General features: G+C 36.7%; 1 protein-coding gene across 2 annotated transcripts in view; it reads right to left on the reverse strand.

The window, feature by feature from the left end:
• The window catches only part of PROSER1 (proline and serine rich 1), a 29,070-nt gene that overhangs the window by 7,777 nt on the left and 156 nt on the right, over positions 1-21,137 (reverse strand). For both annotated transcript variants that reach the window (XM_045978238.1, XM_045978239.1), the window contains exons 2-10: positions 18,439-18,504; positions 16,243-16,311; positions 14,156-14,250; positions 12,908-13,001; positions 10,859-10,969; positions 9,067-9,150; positions 7,621-7,699; positions 6,931-7,026; positions 2,842-2,886 (exon numbers count right to left, since the gene is read on the reverse strand). In XM_045978238.1, coding sequence (XP_045834194.1) covers positions 2,842-2,886; positions 6,931-7,026; positions 7,621-7,699; positions 9,067-9,150; positions 10,859-10,969; positions 12,908-13,001; positions 14,156-14,250; positions 16,243-16,311; positions 18,439-18,504 — 739 coding nt within the window. The remainder of the gene's footprint in view (positions 1-2,841; positions 2,887-6,930; positions 7,027-7,620; positions 7,700-9,066; positions 9,151-10,858; positions 10,970-12,907; positions 13,002-14,155; positions 14,251-16,242; positions 16,312-18,438; positions 18,505-21,137) is intronic.

Below are 21,137 nucleotides of genomic sequence, written 5' to 3' on the forward strand. Positions count from 1 at the left end.
AATAAAGTAATGCACAATGTTAATCATGGTGGGGAAGGGACCACAGGAATAAAAGGGAAGAAAAGAGCAATATACATAATCTATTTGGACTAAGAGATGCCCAAAAGGTGCCACACTGGACTGAACAAATTTTATGGTAGTTTAGAAAAAAAAGATAGCAGAATTGACAAATAGTAATATAGAAATACGTGAACTTCAAACTCAAAAGGCCTAAAGTCTGATAATATTCATGTCATTAGCAATAATTTGGTTTCAAGAAAATAAGACTATATATTTTAAATTTAGAGGACATATGAAAGTGGATTTGTACTTTTGTTTGCATTTGTTTAACAAAAAATAGAAACACAAGGACTATATACCTAGTTTTGTGTTTGTAAATAATGTACTAAAAATTTATTTAGGTCAACACTGGTTGGGAAATATTTGAGAAGTCACTCTCTTATGTAACTACACACTGAAGACCATGTAGTAGAATGACAAATCACAAGGTCAGACCAAACTGTCCTCAACCATTCTTTATAAGCAGTCTCTATTGAAGATCTTATATAATAAAGCAAAAGCCATACACTGCTAACCATACACAGTGTCTGCAGTTCAAATGCAACAAAACAACAAATCGAAAAAACCCCAAAACAAACCACGATAAATACGACTTTCCTATCATGTCATCTGGTTGTTAACTGTAAAACATTATCTGTCAGATGCTGCGCCAAGTACTTTATGCCCATCACTTCATTTGTCCACACACAACCCTGAGGTACAAACAACCCTGTTTTACAGATAGGCAGTGTGGCTTGGTGCGGTTAAAGCAAGTTGTTAGAAGATCATGCAGCTATTCGGGGATGTTCAAAGGGAATCAAGTTTCAGTTACGAAAGGTAAGTAAGTTCCAGAGATCTGCTGTATGACACTGTATCTATAGTTAACAATTCTATATTGTGTACTTAAAAATTTAAGAGGGTAGATCTCATTAAGTGAGATCTCACTGAGATCTTACCACAATAATGATTTTTAAAAAGGTCATGTAATTATTAATAGAATCAAAATTTGAACCCTGTTCTGATGGACCCATATCCTTAACCAGTGTACTAGTTTTATCTTTTTGTTTCTTGACATGGTTCAAAAGGAAAATAAAATCTCAATCATGCTAACATAACACAGCACAGGAAAACAAAGTATGCTATTCCTAACGATGGTTCTCAGGGCACTTAACCTGTTACTCCCTTCAGAAACAGATTAACGAAGCTGAGCATAAAGGCTCAAGCTTCCTCAACCTCCTTTCCACGGAAGTTAAATTAGAGGGTCACAAAATGATGTCCTGCCATCCTCAGTTTTCTTTCCAGCCCATTTTACTGCCTCCTTTAGAAACCACCAGCAAAAAAGCACTGTTCAGGCACCCTGCTCAGGGAGGAGAATTCCCACTGAGACTCCTAACCGAGCACTCTAATGATGTGCTACTTCGCTACACAAGAACTGAGCTCAGGTTTGTCTCCTATCCAAAAGCACACCTCTCCTTCCAGACCACAGAGAGCCTCAACTAGAAGAAAAATAAAATGTTAAATACTGCTGCCATCTGCAGGCATTACGGACGCCACCTCCCACCTCCCTTTTCTTCTTTCTTTTTTGTTTTTAAAGTAGGTTTTTTTAAAGGAGTGTTTTGACAGGTTCCTCTGTTCAGTAGATTTGAAGAGAACACTGTTAACTGCTTAGACTCAACTTCGTTTTTCTTGAAAAAGGAAAAGCATATTTTTCCTAAGGATTTTTGCTTTTTTTTTAGTTTTACAACAAAGTTCAAAATCGCCAAACTGGACATTTTGCAGTAAAACAGAATCTGATATTGAAGTGAGCGGACTTCCCAAATAAAATCGGACAGATAACATGTGTGACACTAGTATGACGATACGGTTAAAGAATTCTGCTGTCTTTGTCCTTATGCACAATGTTAATGATAATCTAACATGTCGGTGTTTTCTTTTGTCTGTTTTGAATATGGATGCAGTGTTATGTTAGTTTCAGGTTAACGTGTAGTGCTTAAAAACAATTTTGTGCCACTGTCTTTCCAAAGTTTGTTAAATGTGTTACTGAGTGTGAAGACCTTAATGAAAAATCACTGTTATTATGCTATTAAAGTATGTATTAATTTACTTTATAATTCCGATGATAGTAATTATGGCAAATTTTGTTTCTCTGTCCTAATAAATACTTTCAATTCTTTTATGCCAAAAATAAATAAATAAATAAAATAAACAAAAGAAAATAAAGTAGGGTCCACGGCCGGAATGGAGCCCAGCATGGGGCTTGAACACAAGATCCTAAGATCAAGCTCTGAGCTGAAATCAAGAGTCAGACACTTTACCGAGGTGCCTCTCATCTTCCTTTTTCAATTTCACTTTTGTTTTGGCACCCCTTGATTTTTTTTTTTCCTCTACATTAAGCTACGCTACCCCCAATATTTATGAAAATAATTAAATCTAAATCTAGTATTTGAAATAGCATTTAGGGAAAGGGATTTTATGTTTATATCAAAACAGAAATGAGGCTGCTAGTATCACATAATGTAAAGTGAAAGTGGCTGTAATGCCATAGACCACTCAGATTACAAATTTTTCATACAAGACACAAAGGCGTATCGTTAATTTTAAATCCAGTTAATATGTGCATTTCATGCTGTGTGTATATAACGTACCATTATCAAGCCACTTCTAGCAAGTATTGATTAAATTCTTTAGGAACTTTCTTCAAAGCACAGATTCCAAATACATTCAATTCAGACTGTTCTCAGTGAATAACAGAGCAGACAACCAGAGCACTTCAGCTATATCTGGAGCAAAGCTGATACTTACTTTGATTCTGTGTTGGTTTTGACTGATTGGAAAGGTCTTCATTTTCTATATGAAAATAAATAGAAGTTTGATTTCAAGTTTTATACAAATTAATCACCACCATAATAATCAAAAGATTGGCATCAAAAAAAGAAAAACTCAGGATTCGTATACATGCTATGTCCGGAAAAACAGTGTATGCTTATGGAAAGAGGAAGGAAATAAAGATAAAAGTAGCACTATACAAAGATTACAGCATTATGAGCAACTGATCCCTACCCTGCCTTCTCTTTAACTTACCAGGTTTTATTTTATTTATTTTTTATTTATTATATTTATTTTTTACTTTACTTTTAAAAATATTTTATTTATTTTAGAGAGAAAGCATGCAATGAGGGGGAAGAGGCAGAGGAAAAGGAGGAAAAAGAAAACAGACACTAGTCCTACATGGGGTTCAATCTCATGAGCCATGAGATTATGACCTGAGCCAAAACCAAGAGGTGGAAGCTCAATCAACTAAGCCACAACTTACTAGGTTTTAAATAAGCATTGTTACTTTACGGATATATTTAGAAAGAGTTTCTGGAAAGGACAGCCTGAGTGTGCCCCTAGGACGAAGTGCAGTCTACAGCTGGAATGCAGAGGATCACCATTACTAGCTAACCTGACAGTCACTTCAACAGCAGGGACACTTGAAAGTGGGAGGCGGACGCTGAGTGCAGAACCCACTGCCACCTACGGTACCCACTTCGCAGTCCATGCAATGAACCAAGCAAAAAGAAAGGGGCCCAGCCTTCCCGTTGCAGTCGTTTCTGGAAAAGACCCTATGCTGGGAGCTGCTGAGAACCACCCCAGGAGAGTCTGATTTGAAGCTTGTGACACTGACACCAAAAGCACACTCCTCCCTACCGTCCACAGAAGGCACCTAACTAGATCGGTAGGCAACGATACAATGGGAAAAAATTACCTCTCATGGCTTGATAGTAACTGCCCAAGAAACCAACAAGGACGGGTATAAGGTGCGGAAAGAATCTAGAAGCCCTGACATAGGGAGAGATCATAGCTTGTCTAAGGAACTTGGTGCAAATAAACAACAAGAACATATGTTGTCTATCAACAAAGATTCAATGAAAAAAAAAAAGTTTCAAAACCTGTAATGCAAATTAAGAACATATGAACACATGACACACAAGAAAATACAAGCAAAGAAGATGAAGACTTTAGATATAAAAACCTGACTCCAAATTAATAAATGCAAAGAATGGTAAAGATTAGCAGTAACACTAAGAAAGCTAAGTTACTTAGCTAGAAATAAGAAACAACAAAATCACAATGAAAATGGCAAAAATGTAAAAAAAAAAAAAAAAGAGGATACCATAAATGCATAGGTAAGAGACTTAGAAGGCAAATATAGAGCAAAATAGGAGTACCAGAAGTAGAAAAGAGACCACATAAAAAGCAGTAACTGAGGGAATAATAAAAACAAAATTTTCCTGAGCTTTAAAGACTTAAGTTTTTATAACCAAAGGGCTTACAGAGTTTCGTAAAAGATTAATGCTAATATCCACACCTGGACATCCTGGTAAAATAGCCAAACTCCAGGATTAAAGACATTTCTAAATTCTAGAGAGATATTTTCTTTGTAAGCTTATAGAAGAGACCAAGGTTCTAATAAAAGAAAATTAAGTGGAATTGGGTTTCTCATCTGTAACTCTGCATATGTGCTCTTTTAAAAAACTACTTAGAGAAATTTTCTTTTCAAAGAAAAGGAGAATGAGCATATCAGGACAGGGTATCAAAGAACAGAGGAAAGTGTAAGAAGCAGGAAGTTGAGAGGCACAGAATAAAACATGAATGGTATTCTGAAAAAACACACTAATCGACAAAAAGATGAGTGAGAATGGAAGTCACTGGAGTACAGAACAATACTTTTTAGTTTTTGTGTAACGACAACCATTAAGAATATGATGGTTAAAAAAAAAAAGACTATGAAGGCAATCCTTAGCAATATTAAAGATAACATTTCTAAGTTGGGATGGGGCAAGGAGAGAAGAGTTATTAAAAATAAAGCAGCAATTTGACTAATACAATTAAAAGTAAGGAAAACGAAAAAGTGGGATAAGAGAATAGTAATGAATACAAAAATAAAATGGAAGCACTAAGAACAAATATGCAATTTTTATGATGGCTGAAAATTCCATTAAGTCTCTCCCACAGTCCTCTCCACCCCATTTAAAACTCAAAATCCAGCTATATATTATCTATAAACCCAACTAACCTACCAAATAAATAAAACTCTAAAATAAAAACTGAAAGTAAAGATAAAAGCAAAATACTTACAAAAAGGTGAGGACAATATTAATACCCAATAAGGCCAGGCAAAAAAGAAATAAAGTATAACTCAGCTGACTTTTTTTTATACTTAGAAAACTTGAGACTTTCAAGAAAAAGAAAGTAGAATAACTAATTAGTAACAAGCACCTAGAAATGAAATGCTCCATTTATAATTTTGATGAAAAATACCTCTAAAGTCTCTAGAGACAATCCGAAGGCAAAGAACATACATAAAGAAAACTATAAAATCTTCTTAAAAGAGATAAAACAAGCCCTGGAGGAAAAACACTACCACCTGACATAATATAAAGCAGACGTATGACTGAAGAGTAAGACTTAGTATTGTAAGAACATCACATCTCCCCAGATTAATATATGTAACTACATATAATTATTATATATTGTTATAATCATATAATATTAATGTAATATATAATTATATAACATGGTTTTGATATATTTTGTATGTTACATACATGCACACATAAATTCAACTGTTTTAACTACGTAAAATAATCTTGAAGTTCAGATAGAAAAAAATTTCCAAATATAATAAGAAAAGTAAAAACCATAGTAAGAGGAAAAAGCTAAGCCTTACTAGATATCAGAACATAGAATAAATCTGCTAGTCAAATCAATATATCATCATAACATGAAATAAGTAGACTGAATAGAATAAAGAACCCAGAATTATAACCATGTGTATATATGAAAACTTAAATGCGGCTTTCAGATCAGTGGGAAAAGCAGATAAGTTAGTAAGTGGTGCTGGCATGGCAGGCTACCATCTGGAAAAAAATCAGGATGACCCTCTATTTCAGCCCTGTATGAAAATAAATTCCAGATGCAGTAAGGTCTTTTAAGACCCAAGCCACCAGGACTCCCTAGGGTTAAGGGCTAAGACCTGAAACAAGATAAAATAGTTCCAGCTTTTCTTTCATAGCTTCTCTTTCTCTATGCAAAAATGTAAAACTCTTAAGGGCTAAAGATACCGTAAACAAGGGTTAAGAAATAAAACGATAATTTTGGGGCAAATTGTTTAGCAACTCTCATCGGAGTACCCAGCTGCAAACAACAGAACCACTCTGGCTAGTAAAAAAGAATTTGTGAATAAATGTTATCAAGTAACTCTGATCTGTGGGAAGGGCAGAAAAAAAAAAAAAAGTTAAGTTCTATCCCTACCCTGCACATATCTAGAAATAGATAAAAGTTACACATTAAAAAAGAATCCCTGTAAAAGTAGTTAGAGGATACAGATGACATTTTCATCCTGCCAGGATAGGGAAGGGTTTCCTAGGGAAGACTTAAACTCAGAAGGGTCAAACAAACAATACCTAACTGAAATAAAAATTAAATTTTTGTAAGACACAAATGAAAATGTAAGTTAATCCCACGTTCCCAAAAGACCCAAAGGAAAATGCTGAACTGAAAAGTGCAGGGGAAAGGGTAAGCCCCTCGGAGCACCTCCTTACAGGCCTTTCCTCCCCACAGAAGTAATGCCCCCTAATGGTAATACTCATCAAGTCAACCGTACTTTTCCATAGCCTGCCAGAGTTTCTCGCTCGTGAGAAATGGTTCTTTTGTCTACAGCCTGCTCCTGTTCACACAGGTGGGCCAAGGCCGCTCCAGCAGAGCCTGTATATCCCACTCAAATCCACTCATCATGCTTGTGAGCTCCTTCCCCCGCCAGCACACACCATGTCAAACAACTGGCCCCTCCGCGTGTAATCTGTGTTTAAGTGTTACTTTTAGCACCCCTTAACAACATGACTTTACCTGTTCCCACTGGATTAGGAGTATATGGAGGTGGAGGGGGTACACCCGGAGCTATGACGTTGGCTAATGGGACGAGACCTGCATTGTTATAAGCACCTAAAATGAAATCATAGGAAAAAAAATTTAGTCTCGTTCAGTGGCCAAGAGTTCAAAGCATATTAACATAGCTATCTAATTTTTAAAACTGCTCATATAATATGAGTTGCATTTTACACAGAGGTTTGGGTCTGGGTTAAGGACAAAGCTGAGCTCAAACGACACAGCTGGAGATCTGACTTCCCACTGCATGCTCATTCCAGACATCAGCTCGCTGAATGGCCGGGCCTGCCATACTTCAATTACCTGCCTTTTCTGTCAAGCACGTACAGTTGACCTTTTAAAGTCAGATGTACTGAGGATACTTCTGAACACAACTACTGAAAAGGGATTCACGGTGATTTACCAAAGTGAAAACCCATAATAATGATTAAAAAGAATCTATAAGGAACTTATCGAAAGGCAAATGTCCTGAACTCTGTCTGCTGCACTGCTGTAGACCAAGAATCTGTGTAGCCCACCATGGGCAGAATTAAATTCAGCACAGTATATTTCACAAATGTTCCAATTTTCCCAAGTAGATATACCAACATTTACCTTCCACTTAATAAAAGGCAAAAAGAAACAAAGTAAAGCACAAATTGAACTGCTTACTTGGTGCAATGGTTGCGTGCGGCCGGCATGGAGGTATCGGATAAGGAACAGGCTTATGTGGATTGTACGTTGAAGGAGGCTAGATGAGGGGGAAGTAGAGCGGTTAGAAGAAAACTAAGTCAGCGGGCTTCCTGCAAACAAAATACAACTTGTCTTTAAAACATTTAGTTGTAAGAGGCTAACAAAGCTCCAGCATATCAACTGCTACTGGCCTAATACACAGCACAAATGAGGGAAATTTCTTTGCTTTACCAAATGTGGTTCCTATAAATTTCAAAGGCAGAGCCTGCCAAAGACTGCTGTGGATGGGTTTATTTTTTATTTCAGGATTAAATCATCTCCAATGAAGGGTCAGACCTTATCCTAAACAGCAAATTCCTCTGACTGAGCCGAAGTTAATTCAAGAATGTTTATCTCCTCCTCTGTAACACAAGAAACCCACTAGGTTTAGGAACCTTGGCTACCCAAGAACTTCCAACATCTTCCCAAATTCATCAGCGATTCCTCTTACCATTCTTACCCTCTTTTCTCCTTGGAAGAACAAAGTCCTATATTCTTCAGCATTCAGCACTTTGACAACTCGAGTAAAATGTAAACTGGGATTATGAATTCAGTATTTTAGTCTTTTTGCCTTTGAAATCCATGGATCTTTTATTTTGTAGTTGAGAGAACTATGTAACAAAAGCATCCCAGGAATTGGTCTCTAGAGAACCAGAGGTATCCAGAGCTAAGCTTGCTGTACTTCTAACTCCAGTGAGAGAGAGAGAGAGAGAGAGAGAGAGAGACCCTGCTCGGGGGAGTTGGCACTCCTGCAGAGGGGATCTGGTGGCAGTAAAGGACCTAGATTCTCTGTAGGTCTCATACATGGTGGCCTGTAAGATGCACGAGCCTTGTGCAAGGCCTAGGATCTGTGGCTGTTATGCTATGAACAGCTGTCACTGGAGCTCCTGTCAGGCAAACAAGCAGGATGCAAGACAGCTATAAAAAGGCCTCTCCTACTTCAGCTGGAACAATCCCTTTAATCTACAGGGCTGTCTTTAGGTTCAGTTGATACCCTAAGCAATCATGATCACTCCCTTAAAAATACTCTCAACCTTCGGGCTCCACTCTTGATTCACTACTATTAATACTAATTTGGCCAAACCACAACCTCAAAGCATACTGCACACTCCATTCCCTTCAAGGGAGCAGCTGAATAGGGATGGGGAAAACAAAACAAAACAGCTGGACTGGTTTCACTTTGAAATAAAACAAGAAACTTCAGAAGGGCCCTGAACACTGTTAATTAATTATGCTATAGTTCCCTAGACCACTCACTTTCCTTGAGTTTCTAGTATACTGTGAATTTCACAACACAAAAACAGAACTGATGCCGTGTGCTGTGAACAGACAGAAAACTACATGTATGAGTTAAGGCCTGTGTCATCATATATTCTCTGAACATACCGGTTTGGACGGTCCAAGAATCCGTGCAGCTATTCCTTTGCCTTCATTAGTACATTCTTCACCATCTTTTTTCAAGGGGGTTCCCTATTTAAATAAATTAAAAAATACAAAGAAAGATAATTGAGACTTTAAAAAAAAACAAAACCAAAGGAGAAACAAAACCCTCACTGTATTACACTGAAGAGGACTTAATTTGGTAGGAGTTTAAGGACCTGGATTCCAGATCCAGTCCTGCCTTGGCTGTAAGACCCTGCTAAGGTCCTCAACCTTCCTCTGCCAGAGAAGCCTCACAACAAGTACAGAGACACTCAGAAACAAGTATACCACTCATAAGGGTATGGCAGAAGAGCAGGATAATGTAGGTTTTAATTTTTCCCCTGCATAATAGGAGTGACCACTTCCAACGTGCCAGTATGTATAATGGTCAAAGAATCAAAAAGAGTACCTGTATTACAGTTAAAAATAGATGACAAAAAATGATGGTCTCTATAAGCATTAAGTGATGAGACCTCATTCAAAACTGCTGTAGGTAACAGATCAGAAGAAGTTGACAGACTGCCATAATGTGTCCTCCTAAGAGCGTGTACCTAAATAGCACATACAAGTAGGGAATCCAACTTCCAAGATGGCCCCCAGATGTCCTCACCTCCTACATGCCCTTGTGAAGTCCCCTTCCAGAATGAACAGGACTGACCTACATAATAAATAGGATATTCCAGAAATGGTGGCATTTGACTTCCAAGACTAAGTCACAAGAGATAACACAGCTTGCACTTGCCTTCCCCTGGACTATTTGCTCCTGTGGAAGTCAGCTGCCATGTCATGAGGTATTCAAGCAGCACTATGGGCAGGGCCTTACGGTGAGGAATGAAGACACCCTTCCAACCACTGACACCAACTTGGCCTGACATGTACCTGAGCCCCCTTCAGAGCATAGTCTCAAGCTCTACTCAAGCTCCCAGAAGACTGTAGTCTCATGAGAAACCCTGAGCCAAAACCAACGTAAGCCACTCCCAAGTTCCAGATTCACAGAAACTGTGTAAGATAATCTTCAGTTTTAAACCACTGAGTTTCGGGGCGCCTTGGTGGCTCAGTGGGTTAAAGCCTCTGCCTTCGGCTCAGGTCATGATCCCAGGGTCCTGGGATCGAGCCCCGCATCAGGCTCTCTGCTCAGCGGGGAGCCTGCTTCCTCCTCTCTCTCTGCCTGCCTCTCTGCCTACTTGTGATCTCTGTCTGTCAAATAAATAAAATCTTTAAAAAAAAAAAAAAACACTGAGTTTCAGGGTTACTTCTTACACTGCAATCAAAATATAGCACTCTTTGCAAAGATCATTTTACAAAGACATCTGAAGAACACTGGAGATGGTATAAAAACAGGTTTCTTTCTTATTGGACTTCTCAGAGCCTTTATCATGCAATGTGACTGTCCAAGAAGGAAACATTGCATATAATTTCTCAAACATACTCAACTGTAAAACCATCTGAGGAACACTGAGAATTTGAGTAATGCTCCTTTACTAAATGCAAAGCAGTGCTTCTAAAATACTGGGAAAAGCAAAACAAAATCATCCTCTTTTGTTTGTCTTGTTCTTCTGTACATTTCACACAAATACTTTAATGGAGTAATACATGAACTTTCAATCAGCGGTGAATCCATGAATTAAGCTGCTGACCTAATAAAATTCCTTTCCCTGGTGGAAGGATCATCAACTGGCATTTTCTTTAAATATCATAATTATACTAAACTTCATAGTTAGCTACAAGTTTCTCATATCCACAAACATATGCTTACTGGGAAAATTCCATTTATGCGGCTAGGTTTTCCTTTGGGATATGGATTTCCTGGGATCGTTCCACAAGAAGATATCATAGCATGAGGAGCTTTGCAGCCCCCCTTAAAAGCCTGTAACAAAAAACAGGATAGTGGTAAAAAATAAATAAATAAATAACCAAATTTACTCACAGGTTAAGTATTCTGGATATTTGGACGCCCTGTTAAAAATACGAATTAGGAAGAGTATCACATTAATCTGTTCATGCATTCATCAGCAATTACAGTAGTGAACATGACCAGAATTCATAAGTAAAATCACTTTATTTAAATGGTATTATTATAGAGGTAACATGTTTTTAATTAGTTTTCTATTAGCCACAACTAATAGACTCCTATACAAAGATATCTCCACAGCACATGTTGCAAACTGTGTGCAAACAAGTTCATTTACTATTTAGTATGTCCCGTTTCTCCAAACCAAGAAATAACGTCCAACCGTACAAACACCAAACTCACGTTACAGCAAGAAAAGGAGAGCAGCAGATGAAAGAGACATGGACTCTGCTCTGAAGGAGTTTAGAACTTAATGAAGAAAAACACAAACAAATACCATGGGACACTGGGTATCCAAAGAACTGTACTGTTGAAAAAGCAAGAGTTATTTACATATACTATATTCAACATAGCATTACATAATCATGAAACATATTAAGGGATATTCTACCGTATTTATTATTGCATTCTCAGCTTTTATAATGATACACTAATACTGAGTTCATACTTAATAAATATTAAATGATAAAAAACACTACATTGTGACATACATTTTAATACATATATATTATGCTATAAAGGATATGAAGCTATATACCGTTTTACAAGTATGTAGGATGCCACATATTTTACTGTAGGGATATACTGGTTTTATAAATTCATTCACATTTGTTATAGAGAGATACTGGTTTCATAAATTCATTCAAAACACACATAATTAGCTATATAATCCAGTCACCTACTAAACCCCCAACCCTAAAAATTATCTCCATTTTTGGTTGTTATAAATAGTAAATACCCTTACATACAAATTACTTTTTTCTTTCCTTAGAATAAATCCTAGAAATAGATTTTTTTGGGTCAAAAGGCATGAACATTTTAAGGCTCTTCAAGTTTAGCTTCCAGAAAAGTTGTACTAAGTTACACTGACCAGAGAGTCTATTCCACAGAATACTCAGGACTACATTATTTCTAAGAAGGAAAATACTCAGGACCACATTATTTCTGACCTGATCAGACGCTTTATAAGGAAGAAAACAACAGCAGCAAATGCATCATGCCTTAAAAAATTTAGTCAAGAAAAACCAATGGAGAACTTATTAAAGAAATTTGGCTCAGATCTTGCTTCTGCTACAAAAAAAGCTCATGAGTAGGCCAAGTTCTCTGCTACCCCTGAGCTTAGCAGAGGGTGCAAGGGTTAGAAATGCTTGGGCTATAAGGCCCTAGGAGACTAGTGCACATCCTCCTCAACCAGGTTTTTAAATCATTAATTCTGTTTCCAGCCATCACAATCCTAAGAAATAACTACCTTAACGGACAACTGAAGTCAAGTAGGTTTAGGTACGTGCTACTCCTCCCATTCTGAGAGATCTTAAATTAATAAACTGGAGTTTTGCTTTATTACCCTTCTCTTACAAATGTGATTACAAATGTGAATAACGTAAGACTGATGACAAAACAAATTCAAAACGTTATGTTCCTAAACACATAGGTTAAAGACAAAAGCTTAGAGTCATGGCAAAGCTACCAAAGGACCGAGAATAAACACTTGCTGAGGCTAAAGCTGAGGAGCCAACTGGCGTCTCACTCTCAAGCCCTTTCCTCATCCCCTGGAACCCCTTCACCCAGCTCCTGTCCTGTACATGGACCAAAGGGATGCCATCTTGACCCATTCTAAAGGGCTGTCAGGTTATTCATCACAGTTCATACAGGAATGAGACTGGTTCTTTTTTCCTCCATCAAAATTCAGAAAAACCCAATGTTCTATTTATATAGCAATCTTGAGAAAATTACCTGTTCCAGTACTCTCTTGCATCGTTTCTTCTCAGACATATTTATCCTGAATAAATCTTCGATGGGACGAGAATTCTGTGCATCGACAATGTTTCTACCAAGGAAATGCAATTGAGCTTTTCATTTAAGAACCTGGACATACATATTAACACCAACAACCTTTCCCAACCAACTATATCTGAGTAACCTTTCCCCCCCAGGACATATGGAGGAAAGTGATTTATTTTTAATTGGTGAATGTAAACCACATTTTAATAAAAATGATAAATATAAAATGAACTGAGGTTCATCTGGCTACTTAAAAGCAATGAAGTAATTTATGAACTAAAATCACTGGGATTCTTGAAAATATACTCTCTCAATGAGTGGAGATCTATGGCAATAGAAAAAAAATCCATGTGCCAGATGCATAAAAATAATGGTTGATCTAAAAATGAAGTTTTACCTTCTGCTTTAATTTTGTATTTTTGTGGACATCTATAAACACACAAGGGACTTAAAAATGCATGTGCTCTAAATGAACAGCAATCTACAGACTCTTCCATCATGCAGAGGAGCAGGGTGGAGCTCACATTCATTATGATCATTATTAAATGCTATGCTTAGTGTTTGCACAGATCTTCCAGGATTTAAAGTTCACATATGCTATTACGTAGGTGAGATCCTTGACTTTACAACTGAGGAAAACAAGGTCCAGAAAGAATAAGTACATGTAACAGAACCTAACTATAAAACCTATGGCCTTCTCAATGAGCCTTTCAAACTACTCAGAGTCGGAAGGCAATGGAAGTCAAGAAATGAAGACAAACCAAATCATAATCTCAGTATGCCCCATTATTTTTAAGTTGTAAACATGTGTAATAAGCATGCTAGGTATTTAATTATTTATTTATTTTTCCCTTAGAGAGAGCATGTGCAAATGGGGGGAGGGAGAAGGGAATGGGAAGAGGGAGAGGGAAAATCTTTAAGCAAGCTCTACACTCAGAGCGGCGCCCCAGGCGGGGCTTGATCTCGACCCTAATATCATGACCTGAGCTGAAATCAAGAGCTGGACGCCCAGCCAACTAAGATGCCCAGGCGCCCCTAGATATTTAGATACAAAAATTCAGTCTACCGTTTCACAGATTTCATTAGAATCCCATTTACTAATATAATTCTGAGACATTAATACACGCTAATGAGTTAAAAGACATTTCAAAAGTCTTCCAAATTTTCTCCAATAAAGTAAAAAGAAAAAGAAATACTCACGAAGCTAACAGCTCAAGAGCAACTAGCTTGTCTTTACTGAAGGTGAAACAATTGAGTATATTCACCACTTCTGCTGGGTGAACAGCCACCATTTTCTGTTAATATAAAAATAATTTAATTTTCAACATGAGAAATTTTCATGCCAGACATTGCCATTTTGAGGAAAATATAATTAAATGTTCTTAATATTTAAGTATTTGAGGTGAAACTACTTATTCAAAAGTAAGCCCTAACAACTACGTGAATTAAACTTAGACTTTTTCAATGTAACTATTTTAGTTGAAGAGCTAAGTCCCCCCATGTGCTTTTTCCATCCACATCTCTCAACATATTTATTTATAGAAAAAAAAAATTACGGGTAGTAATTTCCTCAGAAAGGTTCTAAAAAAGGGGGTATTTATAATTTGGGAGATATAATGCTTGAGAAGTTAGGAAAAATTACATTCCTTAGAGTGCTAAGCATTCTGTAGTCAGGGCTTCCTAAAGTGAGGTCCACGGTGCTGAACAGAGTTACTAAAAAAGGGTACTACAGTCAACTCAGGTAGGGAGAAGATGGTTAAACAGGATTCTTTACTGTAGAATTTTCTTAAGAGTCCTATATTAATATTAACTGTGACACTAGAAGATGGTGTGCAATGTTACATAATTTGACTAGGGTACCTGTGCTTTTGAAGATAAGGTTCTGTCAATTTACAGATTTATGTTAACAGTGGAGGAAATTCGAAAGCCAAGTCAATGCAAGAAGATCATTTAGAATCAACACCCAGTTGATTCCTAAAACTTAGGGCAATGCTGTTCAGACAATTTCATTCAGGTAGCACCAAAATAATTGGTAAAACTATATACTCCTTTTCAAGTTTTTAAACTGACATCTAAAAACTATACCACAAGTTTAAATATTTACAAAAAATTGATTTATATTGTTTATTATGTATTTGTAAGAACTTTGGAACTATTCATTTATCTCACTTACGAAAATGTCTATTGTATAACCTAATTGTAGAGGTTAGTCTTCAGTGTGAAAACAGCCAAATCAGACTTAGTTTGTCAGCAAAGGCTACTTATAAGTTGTGCCCGTGCTAGCCTTCTCTCCTCTGAATTTTAATTCTAAAGCAGGTGGACAAGCAAGCAGGCCTCAGAGCTTTGTCGTGAGTTTGTTGTCTAGATAAAGTAAGGAGAGGTCCCCATCAGTCTTTCTTACAGAAGCTCTCTGCTTTGCTTCCCTCTTAGGGGATTACATGGTCTCTTTGGTCCCTGGCAAAAGATTTTTACCCTCAGGTGATGGGTGGATGGGTAAGATAACCTTTTTTTTTTGAAGAGTCGATAAAAACTAATTGCTGAAGAGGAGAAGCACTAACAGATCCGGCCACCTTTTTTTCAGCAAATTAATTAGTTTAGGAAGCTAAGGATCTGTAGATTCCCTTAAAACTAGCCATCACTTGTAATCCAAGGAAAATCTTCCCACCTAGCCAGATAGTGTTTGACTTTAATGCCTCCGTTAATTTCGGCTCTAGAGCTGTGCTGTCTGTACTGTAGCCACTAGCACTGTTTAAATTTAAATTAAATAAAATTAAAAATACAGTTCCACAGGCAGACTCGACACATTTAAATGCTCAAAAGCCATGTGTAGGTAGTGGTTACCATACTGGATAGCAGAGATATAAAACATTTCTATCATTGCTAAAAGTCCATTTGGATAGTGCTGGTCTAAAGAATATAAACTCATTTGACTATTGTTCTAAGACTAAATACAAGAGGATAAAGATACCAAAAGATAGAAAAGGAAGTGCATAAAAACACTTAAAAATTCAAATTCTATGCTTTGCTTGCCTATAAATATTTCCTCTTCCCATCTGCCAATTAGGATCCTATGGTGTACAATTTAATACATACAATTTAAATTCAGTTGGGGAACTCTTAATTTTTTAGTGATTATTTGATTACTATAAAAATATAATCAAGTATAATAAAATTTAGGGTCCGTTTTTCTAATGAAAACAAATTACAACTTGAGGTCAATTAGAGAAAACTAGGGGAGAATTCAAAATACTTAAACTCTGCATTCTAAAGAAAAATAAGTTACTTACATGCTGTAATGCTTTCATTGCCTTTAACTGAGGCTCAGCCCAGGAGAAGTATCTCAGTAAATCAACCACCTGAAAGCAAAGAATTACTTTAGCTCTAATGAAATGCATTGGCAAATATTTCTACAAGATTTGTTTCAGTACTTTGAAATACTACTCAGTTCCTTACTGGCACAAACCACAGTTTAAGTGCTCAACAGCTGTAAGAAGTAGGTAGCTACCACAATGGACAGAGCAGAAAGAGAACACTTCCATCATCACTGAGTCTGGGGCAGCACTGGTAGAGAAATAAACGGAAAGTATAAAGTACAGGAAAAAGTACCTAAAGAAAAGGAAGATCGAAAAAGTATTAGATGGAGATAAAATGTCAGGTTAGAAATAAAAAGCTATATTACAAATGGAAAACTTTAAAAATATAGCAGGGTGACATTTATGATCAGTCACAAAAGGGTGTTCAGGGGTGTGGTTAGCGTAGGTCCACCATCTCCTGCTCTTTTTCTTGAGTCTCAGGGGCTCAGTACTCGTATTTACACTACAGATCTCCCCCTAAAAATGTAAGAATTACCATGACTTACTCTAGCAGCTTCTAAACAGTAAGTAGGTCACTTTGAGAGCACAGTTAGCCGGGCTCTCCCATCACCACCACCCAACTTCAAATGAAAGAGGGAGATAATGTGAGATAGCCAGTAGGAGGTGAGGAGGGCATCAAGGTCACAGCAGTGAAGTCCCTGTGTAGTCACCACCACCCTGTTCGCTGATTCCAAGGGAACTCCAAAAGTAAAAAGAGAAACGACTCAAAGAAGAGAGGGTAATGAAATCTGGATTAATGATTTCTTTTACCATAACTTCCTGAAAATGGGTTAAGGTTTCAATTATTCTACAAAGCAAAATTAATGCTAGAGGCTGGAATAGTATATGAAAAAGAGTAAAAATACTTTTTACTCCTTATAATGTGATGCCCAAATCACAAATGGGAATTATGCGTACTTTCCTCATTTTCATGGGAATAATGGTTTTCCTTACAGTAAATGCTACCTGCCACTTAATCAACCAAAAAAAGTTGCCAACAATCATATGCCTGATATAGAAAGAAAAACCTTCAATACAGTAAGTAGGCCTAGCAGGTCATACCTAGCAAGTAGCTTTTAGATTTTTTAAGTTTTCAGTGACTTTAGCAAAGTGGAATAACCACTAAGGGAAGTTTTCTATAAAATTTCACACACATAAACACATTCAAGAGAAGGAAAGAAAAGTTACCTTTGAGACATTATAAACCTTTCCAAAAACATTTAAATTCAGCATGAGGTGATTTTTTTAAAAGTAATGGGACAGCTGAAAAACACCCATTAAATAGGCAGCAAGACATGCAAATCATAGAGTAGCTTTTAAGGATTTAGCAGTCAGAACTTCAACAGGCTTAAAGTTATTCAAAGTTCAAGTTTTGAAAGTCTTGAGAAACAGATGAAAATTTGGAGTATTTACTAACTCCAAAACAGACTGATACACTGTCTACCCTCTCCACATTCCCCCCCTTTCCCAGAACTCTTCTCCCAATGCACATTTCTCTTTCTGCCCTATTTCTCTATCAAATATTTTCTAAGTATTCCTCAGAAATCTGGTTTCTCTATGTATGTATGTACACATGTACATGCATGCATATTTTTTTTTAATTATCAAACTCCCCCTGGAGCTGGGTGAGTTTTCAACTAAACTTTAAAATATTACTCTGCTGGCAGTGACAGAAACTACTTATTAGACCCTGTATTTTCTTTCCTTATGGTTAAAATTTTTATGTAGTGGCTTCATATAAGAACTATAATTCACCATTTGTTCAAGTTTTCTTTTTAACATGTAGTGAATTTTGTTATTACTGATTTATAAATTCCGTACAAATTTGGGTATGCTTACCATTAGAAGTTTATAAATTTATGATATTGTGCCCAGAATGATAAATATGCTTTTCTTGGACACCACATTTTAAAAATCAGTGAAAGTAGCTATGTTTATAAAATACTCAAACTATAAATTCTGCGAAGTTGTCTATCATTTTGAAAGCTTCTAATATTTCTAAATAAATACAGCAACAAAGTAAAAGCAATTCTGAACCTGACCAGCAGGTAAATAGACTTTAAACAGAATTATCAGAGTAAAAAAACAAAAAACAAAAAAAACTTTTGCTTAAACAAATACAAGAAATACCTGTTCACTAGAGAAATATCCATGCACATATTCAATTGCTTTTAATTTGTACTCTGTCAGAACAGCCTAAAAAAAAAAACAAAACACACAGAAAAACAGCATTAATACATGTAAGCAAAACAGTAATATGCATATTATCAAAACTACCTAAGCAACTCAAACATGGCAGACCTTCTTCAGCCCAGTACAAAGAGGCAGCTAAAGTCACTATGGTGACATGACATTCTACCTTTCCAGGTTCCATGCTGTTAAGGGATACACTGAGACAGCAGGAAACCCTCTGGGCCTCCCTACTCACTCCTACAACGAAAAGGAACAGAACTGTAATAGACAAGATCTGACATTACTACAAATAACAAACAGAATTCCTGTAAATGTAATTTACATCCCAATTTCAACCAAATTGTCATTTTTAAGACTATTATATCAGGCATTTTCATTCAACAGTTACTGAGCTGCTGTTATGTGCTAATAGAGAAATGTGAATGACAAGTATTTCCACGGGGATATAAGAACCCAAGGAGCCAAAGAGGGCCTTCAATGCAATCTGTGTGCATGCAGTGTGGCCTTTGAAAGGCATTTTAAGTACCCTGAGAATCTTTTTACCCATAAAAGGGGAACACCATTCACTACACACCTTAAGATTAAAATAGTCAAGATGAGACATATCAATAGTATTGCTATTGCTCAGTAAATTATGCTCAGTATTGCTCAGTAAATGATGGTTCCTTTCCTTACAAGGCCCCTATCAATGGGAAGGTCAGAGAGAAGTACAGAGGCCTTGACCCAGCACTATCTAGAGCCAGCTGAAATCATATATGCTTTCCTTGCAACTGTTTGCAGAGCTTAGAGATGAAAACAATCATAATTTGGTAACTACTAATCATTAAAAAACCAACTGATCCCTTTACTTTTGCTACAAAACAATATTTGTACTTGGCATAAACCTCACTTTGCTAGGAGAAACTATCATGACCAGTTAACTGAAAGAACCATCCAGGTTGCCCAGTAGTTTAATAGTATAGTTTTCACTGAAAAGGTAGGTGAGGGGGCGAGAATGGCATTTCTGATAACGTACTCTAGAGAATGTACTGTTGAGATGTAACGTCAGGAAGTGATTACCTGGTTTAAACCAACTTAAACTTACAAAGTCTGAGAGCAATTTTTTAAAAAACCCATACTAATTCTCACTTACATGCGTCTACATTTTAATCCCATTTTAATACACTAAGACAATGGTGATGAATCTAATTATTTGGCACAGACAGCAAAAGATATTTAGCCTACAGACCAGAAATAAGGACTTAAATGAGAAGGCAAATTGCTGTCTCATATATGATTTTCATTTCTGGAAAATATCCTACATCCCTCACTAGTATTTACTACAAAGGGAGAACGTATGCAAATTGCATCCTATAGCTTCCAAAAGTAGAAATCTACTGGTCTATTTCCTCATAAGTAATAGTTAAGTATCAGCTCATGAACACTTTGTTACAAATTTTAAACATATATTTGGCAAGCTGACATTTTAGTACAAATCTTAATTACACAAACTGGACCTGCAAAAGCACAAGTTATGTTCAAAAAGAACATTCAATATCGTCAAACGTGTAAATTTAACATGAATTTGAAAAAAACAGTCTTATGAAGGATGAAGAAAAACATTTTGTTTTGTAGACAACGCAGAAAAACAGCATGTACAAATGCAACTTTTTTGAAGTTGGTTTTTAAAAAGATTTTATTTGAAAGAAAGAGTGAGAGAGATCACGAGCAGGGGGGAAGCTTAGAGGGAGAAGCAGGCTTCCCGCTGAGCAGGGAGCCGGATGTGGGACCCAATCCCAGGAACATGGAGATGAAGACAGATGCTGAACCGACTGAGCCACGGAGGGGCCCCCACAGGCAATTTTATTAATAATTTCATAAGCTGAAGCATAAAGTAAATCCTTCCCTGTCAGCCAAGGGTCTTAAAGGTGAGGAAATGGCAAGATACCCTGAAATTCTAAGCAAAGCACCCTGTATTAGCATAAGAATGGTTCAGAAAGTCCTTCCACTTTTAATTAGGTAAACTTCCTACTTTTGTGCTTTAGGTATTTTTAGGCTAATTCCAAATTTTTTTTTTTCTTTTTTTGCTATCTGACTCATTCTGGAAGGTAGGTTACATACAACGGTCTCGAAACGAAGCAAAAATTTAGAAAGCAGGAAGAAAAAGTTTTGAAATTCAAATTAGTGAAGCCCACTCCTAAAGGTGACTTTAAACCTAAGGCCTTTTGGACATTAATTTTGTCCATCCAGGCAACGCATAGTCTGCCTATGTTCAGATTTGGAAAACTTGCCATAATAACTACCATTAAAGAAATTTTATACGTATTACCTCCAGTTTTCAGTCTTTAGGTCACTGAAAGATGAGGTGATCACTTCAGAAATACTAAACCACTCCACAAGCACAGAGCTTTTAATGATTTGTAGAGCCTGCGTGGGACTGAGAACCCTCTGAATATAATTTCCACAATACCGCACTAAGAGTCAAGTTTAGCATTAACATAACTTAATTTCCATTTGTATAGTGAAATGTATCAAGCTACAAGCTCCCATACTGTACGTTAAAATTCCATCTATTTCGCAATCCTAAGACCCATATTTTGCACAAAATGCACGCAGTCCCTCAAAAAGGATTAACTCCGAGAATTTGTAGTTCATAG

This window comes from Meles meles, chromosome 14 (genome assembly GCF_922984935.1).
Source record: "Meles meles chromosome 14, mMelMel3.1 paternal haplotype, whole genome shotgun sequence".
NCBI classification, from domain to species: domain Eukaryota; kingdom Metazoa; phylum Chordata; class Mammalia; order Carnivora; family Mustelidae; genus Meles; species Meles meles.